Source organism: Mus caroli, chromosome 1 (assembly GCF_900094665.2).
Source record: "Mus caroli chromosome 1, CAROLI_EIJ_v1.1, whole genome shotgun sequence".
Taxonomy (NCBI): Eukaryota; Metazoa; Chordata; class Mammalia; order Rodentia; family Muridae; genus Mus; species Mus caroli.
In genome coordinates this window covers 40,719,377-40,737,421 of record NC_034570.1, presented here as the reverse complement: position 1 = coordinate 40,737,421, position 18,045 = coordinate 40,719,377, and the positions used below count along the sequence as shown (strand labels likewise).

Below are 18,045 nucleotides of genomic sequence, written 5' to 3'. Positions count from 1 at the left end.
AAAGAATCAGAGGATCATATCGGGCACAGTGAGCAACAGGTATTTATGCTAGCGCTGGCTTTAAACTTCATTTTTTAAAAAGTGTTGCTGGAGATGCAGAAGGATACGGGCTAAGTTTGGAACAGTGCTAACCCAGAGCTTTTTCCACTTAGGATTTGACAGCGAAATATGTGTGGGACTAGAAACTGTGGATCAGGCGGTTGTCCGCAGTCGAGAACGGCATCAGGCTAAAGGAATAGGGCTTAAAATGATGGAGTAAAATGGATTTTGAAACTCTCCCAGAAGCAGAGAGAAATGTCAGGGGACGCCCTGCTTTTTTCTCTCTAGCCCTTACAGCAGAAGTTCTCTGCCCTCTTTGTGTTGTCTAACGTCTAATGTCTGGTGCACCTGTCTGTTCACCTGTTCAATCATGTGTGTTCGTGTCTAGTCATCTGAATGACCGAATGTTCTGTGTTTCATGTTGGAAAATAAAGATGGCTAAAACTTTATCTGCGGACTTAGCAAGAGAGTGGCCACACGCTTTAGCCAGGATCAGGCCCAGCAGGAGGGCTCCTGCTGGAAAAACTGTTTTTTGAGAAAGGGAGTCTGCAGCCTCTTAGTTTTGGGGCAAAAAAGCTGATAGATGGTTTTTTCCTGGAGGGTTCTCTGCAATTGTGATTAATGTGTTTAGCAAATGACAAAGTGCTTTTTTAATCTTGTAATTATAGCTAGAAAAATTAAAATTCTTTGATTGATCTAAGTTTATGACTCATGTAGCTGCTTCATTTCGTTTTTGCTGGTCTTAGAGGTGTAATATGCTCTGCGTGTCTTCATCATAGAGTATTAGCTTATAAGTTATTGGGTATGATCAAAAGGTGTAACACTGGTTACTAGAAAGTTAGCTTTAAATTGGTAACTCAGGTTTGCAGTCTTTCCAACACGTGGCATAAGGCAGGCCAAGAGGCTGGGCCTCTAAGGATACTTCTAGTTGAGATAATATTTAATGTGATTCTTATCCTAAAAGTAAACTTAACGATAAGATTTAAAGCAATGTCTCTTTAATGAAGCATTAAAATTTGCACTGTCATGCATTCATAGGTATAAATTGGCAACCAAACTTCATGATAGTAATGCCTCTAACATTTATTCTAAGGGGATAAATTGTTTTTAAATTGGGTTTTGCTTTCCCAAAGTTGTAGTTATAGTCTAATATTGCAAAATAAACTTGAAATTTCTAAAATCTGTCCTCACGGCGGAACAAAGCTCAGAGCAGCCTCTGCAGGCCTTGATCAGAGAAATTTTTGTCTTGGCTCCATTATCTTTCTCACCGTCTAAGTCTCTTTCATCCCCAGCCTGCCTCCCAGGTGTACCCGGTCCTTGTAAGCCGCGGGCTGGCTTGCAACACAGTCCGTTTTCTGGTTCTTTTCCTCTTACTCTAATTTTTCTTTTAAGACAAAAACAAAAATTTGAGGGCAGCACATGCAACCAAGTGCTAGAGGATAATCTCCAATGTTTCTCTGTTATGTTATAAGCAAGGGTTACTTGGTCTTAGAGCAGTTGTCTCTTTCTCAGCCCTCCTTGCAGTAAGTGGTTTTGTATACAAGTTTTCAGCACTGGGCATGCCTATGACAGTCATTACTTCACCTCATTGCTTGGCCCTTTGAGCAACCTTGCTAAAAGGTGCTGGTGTGCTCAGTGCTGTCAACTTCAAGTGACTCAGATATTTTGCTTTCAAAACCAAGATACACTTATCCTCCAGTTTTGAGTTTGATTTCCAAGGAGGGTTGTGCATTCCAGCATTACATCTCCTTCATTTCAAACAACTGCCGGAATATACTCCTATTCTAAAATGTGTCACAAAGCTGTTATGCCTACAATATACAAAGTTTTATATTCTCAAACAAATGGTATTATCTTTATTTGCTAGATTTTCTTAGTCATTTGGGGGAGGGTGGGGCTTTAACAGTTGCTGCTAGTATTTGGATAGTGTTCCACCAGTATTTAGTTTTTACATCATTCTAGTGTATAGTTTTAGGTCTCACTAGACAATCCTAATTCTACTACATTTCTGTTTGGCTCCAACATTCCACTTAACTTGACTAGCCTAATTTTAACATGCTTGTTGGAGGTCACCAATGTTACTTGTATGATGCTGTCACCATGTGACATCCATAAGGATTTTGCTGTATACCACATTGCATTCAATCAGCTGTGATTATGCTTAGAAATACTATAGTAACTAGATGCAGTGTGAACCTTTTCCATTAACAGTAAGTCAATGGCTTCAATGTGATTATGGTCCTGCAAGGTGATACTTGTTAAATATCTAAACATTTTTTGTTGTTGTGACCGAATCATTTATTTTTAAATTTATAAAGCTGGAAGTGATGAAATGCTGTTGTTTTCATTGTCAATGGTGGTGTGTCATGTTATATATGTTCCTAATGCTTACGGAACTCTCCCAAAATAAAGTTATTCAGAAAGAAACTGTGTGGTGTGTTTTCATTGTCTGTCTCAGAACACTGAATCTTCATTGGTACTTTTAAGAGGCCAGAATAAAGTCATAATTAAGAACATTAAGTTTATTTAAGCCAAAGCAAAATTTAAACGGTAAAATGTGTTTTATTCAATCTAACAAGAAGTTGCAAGAGATGATGCCACCTTCAGATTATGAGTTTAGTTGACACAGCAATGCCACACCCCGTCCAATCCAGTGTTCCTTGGGGTGGTCAGAGGGAAGAATCATGGCAATCACGAAATTTGTGGAGTGGCCAGTGGTGGAGAGTGTGCCCCTCCTCTCGCTTGTCTTATACAGTGGAGCAACATAACTTGGTCGTTTGGGTATGTTTGACTTTTTGCATGGCTTTAGCCACATCTGGAAGAAAGCACAAACACCTCTTTAAGTCAGAGCTATTAACTGGCATGTACTTTAGCTACTGTGATAGTTCCAGAGTAAGGTTATGTCTAAAACCTATGCCCTACATAGATTGTATTTTTTGTCAACATTGAAATGATTGTTCAAATATAAAGATGCCTAACTATCTCAGAACCAGTATACAAAGAGAAAACAGTTTGCCTATGTTAGAATCATACTGCCCACTCGTGTATGCTTTCGATATTATTTGGTTTAATTGGACTAGCCTTGGAAATGTTACCATTTTTACTCTTTTTCTACAAAGAAAGTATTCTTAGTGAACTTAATCATAACCCATACTTAGTAGTGGTTTCTTAACAGGTTGTATGCAAAATGTTTTTACAGTAAACAGTTACTTTATAAAATACTGCATTGTGTCATAATAAAGACTAATTGCTTAGAAGCATATTACCCAACTGTTCATCACCTCTTCCCTGGGGGTGATTTCTGGTGCTTTTAGTAACAAAACAAAATTCTATATATTTACAAAAGAGACATGCTACTATTTATGCTCAGAATCATATGACTTATTTCTTTAAAACCAATACATTCTGGCAACAGTTATTGTGGATGGATAGTATGCATATGTGCTGTGTTTAACAGCTGTGAGCCAGGCAAGGGGGTTCAATAGAGGCACCTAGCAATTTACCTGCTCCTCTACAAGAACTAAACCAAGCCTGTAGAGTTGAATGACTTAGGGAAACACTGGAATTCAGTTATCAGGATACAAAACCATTGTAGAATGCAGATCTGGGACAGCAGCAAGTCAAGAGAAGCTGCCCACCTGCCACCCAGTTTCATAGCTCTGGGAGGGGCTAACTTCTAGCAAATGTCCCGTACATACACTGTGAAGTTACCAGGTACTTCCAAGTGTACAGCCTACGACGTAAGGCCTGCCTGAATTCAGTCCATATAGGTTGGCTTCACCCCTCCAGCAGATCTCTAAGGTACTATAGTCAGTAGTCACCCTAAGAAGAGGCCTGACTGACTGGATTGTTCTAATCAAGGGTCAAACAACTTCACACAGTCTCATCTCAAACCTTGCAGCCATTCTCTACCATTCTGGCTTAGTAGGAGATGTGCTCAACAGGCTGAGATTACTACTACGTGGTGATGAACAGGTGCAATGTAGAGGGAGCCAAAGGTGCCCTCCACAAGAACCTGGGTATAAAGGAGCCTGCCTGTGATAGGATCCTCGATGTCACATGATACCTCAAAGCAAGGGTGAGAAATATTCCACCGCCTCCAGCCTATATTGTGTCTGCCAAACAATACCCCTCTGGCTGTAGCCCTGCCCCAGAGGCATTGTCCTGGCAAGTCTCAACAAACAAGTCAGTGCTACAATGACAGTTCAAATGAAATGGAGAGAATAATGTACCTACAGCAGCCCTCAGTGTACACAGCCAAAAGTATAGCTAAGAACTGTCAGACACATATCCCTGCTGTCCTTCCGGGGAGAGCCCTGGGAGAGGGGTTTTGCCTGACCTTGGCCATGACCTACTGACACTCAATTATTGCTGTTATTGCCATCACACATTATATCTATTACATATATACATAATAGTATTACATATTACTGTTGCTAGAACAATCTGGAAGAAAAGCTCCAGGAGCCACGGAAATACTTCATCTGTCCCCAGGAATGCACAGGCAGGGATAGCTACTGAGAGATAGCTACTGGGTAGACATACCCTAAGTAGTAGCAAAAAATAAACTACCCCACTGCACCTGTCCTGGACCCCTGCATCAGTTGCCTCACACTTACCTGGTCACACACTGCTTACAAGGAAAGGTGAGTACTACAGGGGGTAGGAGGAATTCTGACTCGTTTTGCTCCCTGTGAAGTAACTCTACTTGTAGAGTGTCTAATCAAAAGAGTGCTTAGACCCTTCACTGTTGTTGAAGCAGCCAAGACTAGAGCTCATTCAAATAACAGTCAGTATCAACAGTACCTGAGAAGCCCCACCACTGGATGAAAACCAGTATTCTCATTACCAGTGGAACCATATAGGGAGCACTCTATCACTCTGCTACTTACTTCATTAATGCCTAAACTGTTCGTGTCCTTCTCATGGGTAATCCATAGACAGAAGATCTGACTCTCTTGAAAGTATGTGCTCTGCCAAAACTTAATAACTATAGTCATAGAAGCTACAAGGACACTGTAACATTGAACTGCAATACACAGCAGAAAGTGAATTCAGCATAGCATAGTGAACTAACACCCTGATACACATCTTTAAAAGAAAGTCATATTCTAAGAAGTCTATCCCATATAAGAGACAATCCACTTCACTAGATGGACAGATTTCAACATATACACAAGAAATTTCAAATATTTTAAAATAATAATAATCTCCTAAAAAATAACTTCCTAGAGACAGATTCCAAAGATACTGAGGTTGATGAAATGCCTGATAGATTCTAAAGAATGGTTGTGGGAAAGCTTAGTGATAAGTCTGGGGCTAGGGGTGGGGTTTAGGAGAGTTGGTACAGTGTTTTCTTAGCATGCATAAAGCCCTGGGTTCAATCCTCAATACCACGCAAAGCCAGGCTTGGTAGCAATAGACCTGTAACATTTGGACGATGGAGGTAGAAGGCTCAGGAATTCAAGGTCACCCTCAGAATGGAGTTCAAGTTCAACTTGAGCTGTGTGAAACCCTATATCACACAAAGAAAATCTTAGTGACAAATGAGATTCAAGAAGATACACACACACACACACACACACACACACACACACAATTAGGAAGACAATACAGATATGAATGAGGAACTTATCAAACACAGAAAGAAAGATTGCTGTGAGTTCAAGGCCAGCCTGGGCTACACAGTAAGACTCTCTCTTGAAAGTCAAAGAAAATGCAGGTGCAAGTCTCCAAATCAGACTAGCTTAAGCAGTTATACTAAGAATATTGATTTTTGGGCTGGTGAGATGGCTCATCTGTTAAGAGCACTGACTGTTTTTCTGGAGGTCATGAGTTCAAATCCCAGCAACCACATGGTGACTCACATCCATCTGTAATGAGAAACAAATAAAAAAACCTGTGGGCCAGAGCGAGCAGGGCCCCAGAGTGAGTGGGAGAAAGGGAAGAGGGAAAAACAGAAGAAAAAAAAAAGAGAGAGATCATGGCAGAATGAAAAGACTACAGCTCTTTGTAGCACTAGTAAAAGATCAAATGTCTGCATAATTGACATACTTGAAGGAAAAAAAAAGACTAAGGACAGAGAAAAATCTGTTCCATAGAATAAGAGCAGATGTGTGTATAGATGGGAGGTCTTAGATTCAGACATTGCATACTACACATTACAGTCAACATGCAAAAGTACAGAACAAAGTAGGTATGTGGGCAGGGCATGTGTTATGCACTTCATGTATTCATCTATGCATGCCCAGAGGTGTCAAAAGGATGTGGGACATCTTCCTTTATCGTGTTCTACCTTGGCTTTTGAAACAAAGTCTGTCATTTGACCTTGAAGCTCAGTGATGGCTGGCCAGCAAGCTCCAGGATCTGTCTGTCTCCATCTCCTAACATGGTTGCAGGTGTGTGCTGTGCCTGTGGCTTTACATAGGTAATCATATGTGAACTTGGGTTTTCTTGCTATCACAGCTTACCCATGAAGCCGTCTCATCATCCAGAGATAGTTTTAAAACTTTTAAGAGGGAAAGTACCAAATCACACTGAAGGGCAGCCCTGGTGGATATCTACAAGTTCTCAGCAGAAACCCTACAGACTAGGACATGGGATAACATATTTGAGTTTGGAAAGAAAATGACTGCTACTCATGCTACCTATATCCAGCAAAGCTGTCCTGTAGAATTATCAGAACACAGTCCAAGAATGGAGTCCTGTAAGAAGAGTGCTTGTGAAAAAAACACCAAGAAAAGAAGACAAGAATTGTTATTTGTTTATATGCCTCTACGGGTAAACATGTTTTTGCCATGTGGAGCTTGCCCTTGTGATTGTAAACTTTACTAGTGTGACTCTTCTTAAGCTTCAGAGTACAAATTGTCTGATGCTCTGAATAAAGTTGGCTGTTGCATAAGGTTTTAGTCCACCTAGTTTATTAGTTCCATTCTCCCTGGTCCCACTACCACTAGAACACTAAACAAGAATTAAGATCTTCCAAAAAGATCTTACAAGATAAATAAAAATAAACGCCATTTATGACCACAAAACCAACCTTACTAAAGATGCTTTTAAGAGAACTCCATATCCAGAAGTAAACAAACAGAAACTATCATCATGAGCACATAAAGTATAAGTTCCACAGAAAGAGTAGGTACACAGCGAGAAAGCTAAAACAACAAAGTTATTGATACAATCAAACCACAGAGATAAATACACGAATTAATCAATGCTCTAAACAGAAGAAAACAGAAACCATGACAGGCATATCATACCTTTCATAACTTGGAATGAGCCTGCCCTTAATTCTTCAGTTAATTGATAAAAATTTTTAGATGAATTAAAAAACAGACCCAAAGTATGCTGCCCACAAGAAACTCAGCTCAACCAGAAAGACACACAGACTGGAATGAAAGGGTGGAACATGATATCCCAAACAAATGGAATCCAAACCCAAGAATGAGTAGTTACATAAAGTAGACTTTAAGACTAAGAAAATAAGAAGAGACAAAGATCACTGCATAACAATCAAGGAATCAATTCATCAAGAAGATATATTATTTATAAATATTTATGCATGTGATATCAGTTATTAATTTTATGAAACAATGCTACTAGACAAAATGGAGAATGGGCTCCAATATAACAATAGCAGGGGATGTCAGTACTGCATGTCCACCAATGAACTGTCATCCAAATGATGCATCTATACAGAAAGATCAAAGTTAATCCACATGGCAGGTAAATGTATTCTTTACTTACAGTACATTGCACCCAAACACTCTAGAAATATGAAAGGCCACTCGATGTGTATCTGTGTAGTGTTACTACACAGCTTTTTTGCTCCCATCTAATTTAGTGCACAACAATCAATTATTTCCTCACCTTACTCCTGTTCCCCTTAGCTTTTAATTACACCTTGGTCTTTGTTCTTTCATTTCCTCTTTATGTTTCTTTTCTATTTTAAAGTCCTTGATGGTTTAATACACTGTATACTCAGTTTGGGATTTATGCCCCTCCATTCCCCTCCAGTGCCCATTCTCATCTCTCTGTACTTTCCTCTGGTGAAGCCTTTCTTTCCAACCAGCCCCTCCTCCTATATGCTCATACTTTTCCACGCACTGAGTTTGTGGTTGCTTATATGAGCATGAGTAGTAAATCACTTACTGAAAAAGGGGTAACTTATCAGTGGCTACACCACTGAAAAGAAAGACTCTCCCTGAGCCATTTATTGCTGTATCAAGTACCTGAGCCCAAGTGTTCAGGAATTCTAACTTAAAATTTTTCTTCACTTTTGTATATTGTTAGGGAGTGATTTCTTCCCTGTTCTTCTCATGTGTGTTATATATTTTGTCCAATACTTGTTCACATGTGTGTGGGCACACATGTATCTACAGGGACACATGTGTCTGCACATGTGTTTATGCCTGAGGTTAATGTCTGGAATCTCAATTACAATTTCAGTTTATTTTCTGAAATGGGATCTGTCAATCAAACATAGAGTTCACTGATATACTGGTGTTAATTCTTCATGAAACTAGGAACATCCTATTCCTCTGGGAGCCCAGATGACCCAGAATAGCCAATGAAACCTGAAGCAAAAGCAGCAAGTCTGAAGTCTCCCAATTCCCATTTGGGAATAATGCTCCAAAAGCACTCTAAGGAAAGCATCATGGTGTTTACATACAGATGGCACAGCACATGAAAACAGAATGGAAAACCCATAGAGGTACCCATTCCTGTGCTGCCAACTAACCTGACCAAAGCATCAAACTATATCTCAAAGAAAGATGGCTTCTTTAGAAAAAACATTTTCTTAACATAAGTTAGTGCAGTCTCTATAAAATAGTAGAGGTTTCACAAAAGAAGTAAAATAGGGCTACCATATGATCCAGCTAGTCCACTACTCTTAGGTATATATCCAAAGTAAATGATGTCAACGTGAAAAAAAATTGAATACCTAAGTTTGTTGCAACAGTATGTTGATAGATAATTGATAGACATGCATACATATATGTACGTATGTATGTATATACATACATACATACATACATACATACATACATACAATACAGATGTCATAAAAATAACAAAATCAAAGCTGACAGTGGTGGCACACACCTTTAATCCCAGCACTTGGGAGGCAGAGGCAGGAGAATTTCTAAGTTTGAGGCCAGCCTGGTCTACAGAGTGAGTTCCAGGACAGCCAGAACTACACAGAGAAACCCTGTCTCGAAAAACCAACCAACCAACCAACCAACCAACCAACCAAACAAACAAACTAAAATCATTCATATCAAACTATTTGCTGGAACCAGAGAATATCAAGTTAAATGAAATCAGCCAGATGGAGAGAGACAGACAGACAGACAGACAGACAGACACACACACACACACACACACACACACACACANACACACACACACACACACACACACACAGAGAGAGAGAGAGAGAGAGAGAGAGAGAGAGAGAGAGAGAGAGAGAGAGAAACTGATGTATACTCTATCATATGCAGAAGCTTAAGAAACAGAAAGGAAACTGAAAAACAGACAGTAGAAGAGTTGAGTAGAGATCAGAGAGAGTGCCACTGGGAAAGGGAACCAGAGTAGAAGAGAAGCAGATGGACACGTCAAAGCACAATGTATAGATGTATGGACATATCACAGTGAATCCTAATGTCTGCATGATGTGTGCTATTAGTTACAATTTTCCGCCAGCCAAGTTATTAAAGTGGTTGTGTAACACATAATTTTCCAACTTAGATAAAAATATAACATAGTTCCATTCCTCTTTTAGCTACACTACACCATATTATTTTTAGCCATTTAAGCAAGTTTCTAGAATATTACCCATGTAATTTATTGTAGAATATGACCAGTCTTTAGAACAAGATTTAAAAGCCAGCTGGCCTTTGACTTATGAAGGCAAAGAGCAAACTAAAACCATAAGCATCTTTTAGGATTTGACCAAATTAATTTATCTCATAGTAATGAGTAGTCTTTGGGGTTCTTAGGTCAAAACACAATCACATGAAGGAGCCAGTGACTAAGACCCAGGGGTATCCATTCCTCCCAGATCACTGTAGGACCCTTGTTATGTGGGATGGACAAGCTGTAGCTTAGCAATAACATTACTCTCAAAAATACTTTCAACTTAAACTTAAACAATGCACTTCACTTTAAGCAAAGAATGGATTTCACTCATAAGAATTTCTATTTCTCATTGACTTCTTTGTTGAAGAAAAATTATCCCTTTGTAGATGTACTCCCACCTTCTATTCCCTGCAAGCTAATTGAGGATGTCCTCAGAAAGGAAAGGAATTGTAACCCAGCCAGCTCCTGAAATGGCAAATATTTGTTTCAATTTTGGGGTCTCCTATCTTAACCCTTCTCTGCCCAGAGCATCATGGTATGTAGAAAAGAGGATCTTTCCAGGTTTCGACTAGCTGCTATAATGAATTTTCACCTGTCTTTAAGCTTCTCACAGAATTCTATAATTCATGTGACTCTAATAGTCTTTGTTTTATCATACCATCCTAGATGTGCCCTTCAGATAATATATAAATATATTTTGTCATAATGTAGTTACACACAGAAACAATTATATGGCATTCCTCCTCACCATCCATTAATTCTTTATTTCATGAAAAATCAAAATTCATCCCTCATCTTATAATCAACCCTGGCACTGTGTTTACAGTCATTAACTAACATGGAATTTGAGTTGTCTTTATCCCACAATCACATGTCTATAGCTGGACCATGGGAAATCCTGCTTCCTTATTTTCAGCTCTTAAAACTATAAACAACTATACTTTTCATGGTCTATTTTGTGCTCAGTTGTTCACATTCCTTGCTTTGTTGGCATTCCATTGTTTAAAATAACTTACAGGCCAAAGGCTGCAGCACAGTCCAATGTTCCTATGTGCAAGAAGGCCAAGGGATGATTAATCCAGCGAGAGTCACAGTGCTACTGACTGTGAGATAATGTATACTAAATAAGTTTTCTTTAAACAGAAACAGTACAATGGTATGTATCAATCAAGTAACAGAAATGTTGATACCATAAATACTAAATCCAGAAGCCCATTAAGAGCAAATATATGCAGTAGTGCAGCATTGGGAACAGCTTTATAGAGCAAAGTTACCATCCATGAACAACAAGAACAGAGTGGATGTGCATATATCCATATCCGGGCACATGTGCATGTAACCCTTAGTAAATACTAACCACGGGGACTGTGTCATACAGAACTTTAGGACGTGATTCTGCAAGTTTCTTGGTCTTCCTGTTCCAGGAAGCTCCATCCAAAAACAATCCATGAATGTAAACACCTAAATAACAAAGAAAAAAGTTAGCATTCAAAAATGCTAGGTGACTGAGCCCAGCATCTGAGATTCCTGTCTGGGGAGAGCAGGTCAACATAGTGCCAGCCATACCTTCTCAGCTTCTCTTCCTCTCTACCTCCCTTTCCACTGTCCGTACAGTAAATTACTGAGTCCTCCTAGATGTAACTAGCAATTCAGATAATAAGAACTGTGGGTAATACACCTGGAATCACCGACACTAAATAGTAAATTAACTGCCAGGGGCTTCCTCAATTCCCTGTGACGTTTAGTTATCAATTTACTTATTTATCTGTGGAGACAAGGTTTCAAGTGAGCCAGATAGGCTGTAAGCTCTCAATACCCCTGTCTCAGATTCCTAAGTGCTAGTGTTTCATGTCTTTCAACACACTTGACACCACTTCGCTCTTGGTAAACAGGGCAAGCCTGACTTGTAAGGCCAGAGAACTGGAAGCAGACACACATTAAAGTATATAAAAGGAGAAAGGTGGAGGTTGGGGGAAACTCAGATGGCATCTGTGACCCCTGCCCCCTCCAGGAGTCCCACTGAGAAAAGAATTTCTTTAGGAAAATTCTAACTTTCCAGATTATTCTATGGATTGTCATTTTTGTTCAAGTAATTGATGAAGTAAGATGGAGTAAGCATACATTTTTCTTCTGGCAAAAAAAAATGTACAAGTATGTTTGTATGCATATAAAATAAACTTAATTTAACAAACATCTGTCCTCAATGATATTCCTCTGGGTGGGCACACTGAAATTAAGTAAAGTGGTTTGCTTGGCTGAAGGCCACTCAGCTAAGCTCATTACTGAGCAATTTTGGTGCACCAAGCAATGTATACTAATCATTCGATAAATCCTGTTTCATGTGCTGCTCTACCACTCTCAAGATAACGCTGGAGTTTTAGTGCCTGAAAACCTGTTTCCTGAGGTAACAGGTGGATGCAGACTGGTAGGATGTGATTCTGCAAGTTTCTTGGTCTGTCTAATCTCTATGCTCAGTGCATGCAATTCCACAGGTTGAGTATGGACAATTAACTACTTTTAAAACTTTATGCAATGCTTTCATAACTTAAACATTTTAGCTGGGTCCAAGAATTGTATAGCGTCATCACTTCCACTCGGATGTCAACAGGAATGCCATTTTTTTCCTATGTCAGAAGGACACTGAGAAAAGTTAGGAGGGATAAAGTCCTGAAGACGGAAGTAACCATATTGAGACACTTTCATGAGAATGCATTGTTTTCAAACTCCTTCATCAAGTCTTGAGCATGGTAGGCTGGGAAGGAAACAGTTGTGCATGTGGCCAGAGGGCCTGCACCTACTTGTCTCTGCCCAGTGCTACTGTGAGCCCTTGGGGGAGGTGTTTAGCCTCCCTGAGCCCAAGTGTCTGCCTCTATGTAATAAAGACTGTGGTGCCTGTTAATATGAGGATTAGACATAAAGGGCTGGGCAGTTTTTGTGGCACAGATATGTAAGAGAACACTACCACCCTGGGCTTCAGGCTCTTCTCTTGACTTTCCTGTACTCAAAGCTCTTTAGCTCCCTTCCTGCATACTTCATTTGGAATAGATATTTACCCTTCTTGACATGTTCCTCAATCCAGCTAGCTATGTTGGATTTTATAACAGGCACTCAGATAGTTTTCTGTGGTAGCAACCTATGTGAAGAAGGGATTTTATAGGTGTACATAATAAAGGAAATAATAAACAAGGTAGCTGAGGGTTGTTAAGCTTGAGTTTCAGCAGTGTGCACATTCCAAATGCATTGATAACAGGGACTCCGAGTAAATTGTCAGAGAATGATGCCTTAGGCATCTTCTGTTGGAAAAAGTACAATTAGTTGTAACATGGCGTGTGTCCCAGAGTGTCTGCCTCCCTGTGTGCTTATTGTCCCTAAATATGTTTCTGCAGTTAAGTATAGGAATAAAGGTGGTGTGAAATCTTGTGCTAGTTTCCATAAGCCTGTAGTGAGTTTCAGTTCTGTGGTGTACTTCCACTACAGCAGTTGAGGTCCAGGTGCTGCTAGAGACTGAGTAGGGAAGGATGAAGTCAGGCCAGATGACAGTTTTGCATCTGTATTGTCACAGAAGAGAGACAACCAAAGAAAACACGTGACTCACTGTTGAGTGGACTAATGTTGCCAACTTCATAAGAAGACTGGATGAGAGCAGGAAGGCAAGATAACAAGCTGGCCCAGCACAGAGGCCTGACAAATGGTGGTGGTGGTGGTGATGGAGGAGGAGGAGGAGGAGGGGGGGTGAGGAGGAGGAGGGGGTGAGGAGGAGGAGGAGGAAAAGGAAGAGGAGGAAAAAGTCATAGAATTCTGATTGGGAGCTGGTAGTTTTTTACTGAAATAAATTATAAGTTCTACATATCTAGAGAAACTAACATAGAGATAGCATGTTGGCAGTTCTGGATACAGACAGCCTTCTGGGTCACAGAGGAAGCATCTAACAAGGAGGTCTTCAAAGATATAAAAATGGATGAGTTCTCCTAGGGAGAGGATGAATACAGTGAACAGAGATTGTTCAAGGACTTTGTCCTTGGAGACTCCAATAGCTGAAGATAAGCCAGCAAGAAGCATAAATCTGGACAATACGGAAATAAAAAACAACCCAAACCAGGAGATAATGTCCTCAAGACAAAGGGAGGAAACTGTGTCTAGGAAGATAAACACATCAGGAGAAATTGCCAAGAAGTTAAGATGAAGGCCAGAGGAGATTCATCAACAGGGAAACTGCACTAACTCTGAAGAGAAAGGCTTCTATGGAGTGGTGAGGATGCAAGATAGAAGGAAAACAGCTGAGAACTCAGCTTGCTTGTAAAGACAGTCTTCTGAGATATTGTGCAATTAGGAAGCAGGGATACAGGACAGCAGTGGATATCAAGATGACAGAAAAGTTCATTGATTGCTTCTAAGATGTGAGATGCCAGAGCATGCTGTGTGTGGCTATGGATTGTCCATTTCTGAGTTCAAAGATTCTGCAAAGAGAAGGTACCATTAAAGTAACAAAGCTGTAGAGCAGGAAAGAAAGGTAGTCTGGATTCCCAAGGGTGAATCTGTGCATAGGCCCCCAGATTTGGTGGTGCTAGCAACTGTCTTCTTAGCTCCTACTTTCACAAGGATGTGGTAAGAGAGGAAGACATGAGGTGCCAAGAGCACAGTGGTCATTTAGGCAACTTTCCCAGGGACACATCTGGATAGCTTCATATCACCAAAGTCTTGAGTTGTGTGACACCCAGTTGATAATTGCCACAATAAGGTAAGGCAATGATCAGACTCTGGTGTGTCTCCTACTTGGACATAAACTGGTGGAGGAAGCAAGAGCCTAAGCTGTTGCTTCATCATCTTCAATGCCTACCAGGGTGGGCCAGTGATAGCTAAGGTAGGAGAGCTGCCTGTGACATGGCATATATTAGCAGTCACCGAAAGACAGATGCCATTCATTCAAAGTCATCACTCTTCTGGTAAACTTTAGTACATTTTAGCTTTTTTGCTTTAAAAAATGAAAAGTAATGTTTATTTAAAGTAGTAACCTTGTCTACTGCATTTACAGTTTATGCTGCCTTTTTTATGTTTATTGCATTTTCTTTTCCTTATGTACATGAGTGTGTGTGTGCATGCCAAGGCACGTGTGGAGGCCAGAGAAGAGCTTGTGGGGATTCAGTTCTCTTTTTCCACCATGAGGATCCTGGGAATAGAAGTCAAGTTCTCAGCTTGGCAGAAAGTCTCCTTTCTCAAGGAGTCATCTTGCTGGCTCCCACTAAATTTAAAATAAAACATCGCAGATGCCACGAAGTATTCGAAACACAACCAATCAGAAATCAGAATGTTTCTTTATAACCACCCGCCTAATCCTCAAGCATTTCTAGGGCCTCAGTTCCTAGGCAAGAGCGACTGCTGCTTAAGCCTAGAATTATGTTCAGATGCCAGCATCCATGCAAATAGCTGGGCATGGCTCCTGTGCACACCAAATAACTTTAGCACTGTGGTGGGTGGAGGCAAGCAGATCCCTAGGGTTCAGTGAGAAAATCTGTCTCAAAGAAATAAGGCAGAGAATGAAAATAGGACATCCATCATCCTCTGGTCTCCAGAGGTATTTTCACACAGATATGTTCTTATACCACAATCTCACATACCCTCCTCCTCTCTCTGTCTCTGTCTCTTTCTCTGTCTCTGTCTCTGTATGTTTCTCTGTGTGTGTGTGTGTGTTCTCTGTGTGTGTGTGTGTTTCCCTGTCTCTCTCTTTCACACACACATTATTAATAGCTGTATGTATAAGAGTAAAATATATATAACAGTACAGGATACAGATATCAGGGATTTGAAAAGGAATGGTCTTTAAGGAGATTCTTTCCTCCTGGTTGCCCAAGGTCAACACAAGGTCATAGATGATTAGCCTGTGTACTACTAATTTGACATATGATAATTCTTTTAACTAACTACACATGATTTCTAATTTACTCAGTTTTGGAGGTTCAGAGAAGTGTATCTTTTATCCAAATTCATCTACTCATGTTCTTCTCTATTTGCTTCATGCTCTGTTTCAGGGTATTATGTACATGATTGCTTTTGATAGCTAAGAAGATAAGCAAAAGTGCTCTGCTTTTGTCCAGTGAACAGACAGGACCCAGCCCACTCTGCTGCTGCACTTACCATCCTCTGGAGCATTTTTATATTCCTTGTCATCCATCACTTCATAGTCAAACCCAAGAAGATCAATTGGAATTGTGAATTTTCTCGCATAGTTCTGCTGCGCACCAGTCAGGAAAGCTTGTGTGAAGAAGAAGCCAGAAAGCCAGAAGACTGGAGGAGGACCAACCTCATACCATTGCTATAGTGGATCCAGACAAAAATGATATAGCAATAGTTAAAAATTTCCAATGCAATATCAATGAAATGTTATCTCTAAACATGATTATTACTTTTAAAGCAAACTAGCAAATGAGATTCAAAGAACATCAAGGCACATATCAAGTTTGAAAATAGTATTTGGTTCTGACTCAACATTATCTCTGTTACACTAGCTTGGAAATTACAACGCATAAAATACATGAAAAATAGATATCTGTTTTATACTCATCCAGTGGTTTCTTCAGAAATCCTGCTTATCACTGTGAACATACTACAAACTCGTTTGAAAGAATGTCATGTTATACTGATAAATAGATCTCCACAAAGTCTGGTCACATGGTAATAATCACACCACTTTTTCTAATTAATTAGCCATTACTACCAAGTAGAATATTTTCTTGGAAGTTTTTCTTCCTACTTTACTAAAATACCATGGAATCCAACATACTATTACAGAAGGGCCATACTATAAAGAACACAAAAAAGCAGGGTGGTGAATGCTTATGACATTTAGAAATTTAATGACCCTTTAATTCTGTATTTATTTCATAGGTTTTGATGATGAGCTGTTGAATAACAAGTGACCGAATAGCAAATTATAGAAGGCTTTCTGAAGAAATGAATTAAAATCCTTTATTCAAGAAGAGCTCACAGTTCAACCTTAGTTTCCAAGAGCCATCATGGTCCTTTAGTATCTGACTCTGGTGGTACATCAGAGGGACTGTACTATGAAAGGGGAGTGGCTCATCTTATTCCTACAGGAAATTCCTCAATGTTTTTGTTTTGTTTGTTTAAAGATTATACCTACCTGAAATTCATTGTATACCCCAGATAGTAACGTAGGTTGGTCTTTAACTTGACCGTGATCTTCCTGCCTCAGGTGGTAAGTTTCACATATGAGCCACCATGTCACACTTCCCCATAGGTTCATGTCATATACACAGTATCTATGTAATTAATTGCTTTTTCTGTACAGTGAAGCGTCAATTGGCAGAGGACCAGGAGCGATGATTCTACCCACTCAATATACCCAAGAAAATAACCATTGAGGTAGGTCATTGCTGTTTTGGACTAGGATGGTAGAACTAGAAGGTTTCTGGGCAGTGAAGAAAGAGTTCCTCTCTTTAGAAGCTTGTCTGGCTTTCTACTGCTACTGGGTTCTACTTAATGCTATTGAGAGTCAACATGCTAGAAGTTTCTCTCTCCAAAGGCTGTCATTTACTTGAATGTCAAACTTCACAAAATTTCCTACTTAAGATGCAGAATATAGAATATGTTCAGTCTCTATATATAATTCATATATATAAATATATGTATATATGTGTGTGAGTATATATATATGTGTGTGTGTATGTATATATATACATATATCCTCCCCCAGCCTTGAGCAGGCTGAGTTAGACCTTTCTGCCACCTAGATGGTTCTATTGTTCTGTCACCTGCCACTGCTCTGCTCCAAGACTCTGCTCTGCTCCAAGACTCTGCTAGCTACGCTAGCTACCACTGAGAGCCTGAACTTTTCTTCCTGAGATATTTCTGAGATAGCTGACAACCTGTGGAATTGGCTACCTAATGCTAACAGCTCTGACAGTCTAGTGCTAACAACTTAGCAACAAAGCATCAAGAAGCCTGGCGTGGCAGAAGATGGGCTTTCCCCCTTTGTAAGCACAGACTGCTAGTAAACATTGGACCTTGATCAGAAATCTGACTTGGTTTCGTTTCTTCTCCCGCGGTTCTCTCCTTTACAGCTCCGGCCTCCCACTCAGGAACCCACTTCATGTCGCCACAGGTAGCTCTCTCTCTCTCTCTCTCTCT

The 18,045-nt window shown here is 39.9% G+C and overlaps 1 protein-coding gene across 1 annotated transcript in view; it reads right to left on the bottom strand.

The window, feature by feature from the left end:
- Positions 1 to 2,549: 2,549 nt before the first annotated feature.
- LOC110304446 (dynein heavy chain 7, axonemal-like) overlaps positions 2,550 to 18,045 on the bottom strand; it is a 15,827-nt gene continuing 331 nt past the window's right edge. Inside the window, exons 2-4 of the mRNA XM_021175853.2 lie at positions 16,033 to 16,210; positions 11,258 to 11,361; positions 2,550 to 2,854 (exon numbers count right to left, since the gene is read on the bottom strand). Of these exons, the coding sequence (XP_021031512.1) occupies positions 2,648 to 2,854; positions 11,258 to 11,361; positions 16,033 to 16,210 (489 nt within the window). The 3' untranslated portion in view covers positions 2,550 to 2,647. The remainder of the gene's footprint in view (positions 2,855 to 11,257; positions 11,362 to 16,032; positions 16,211 to 18,045) is intronic.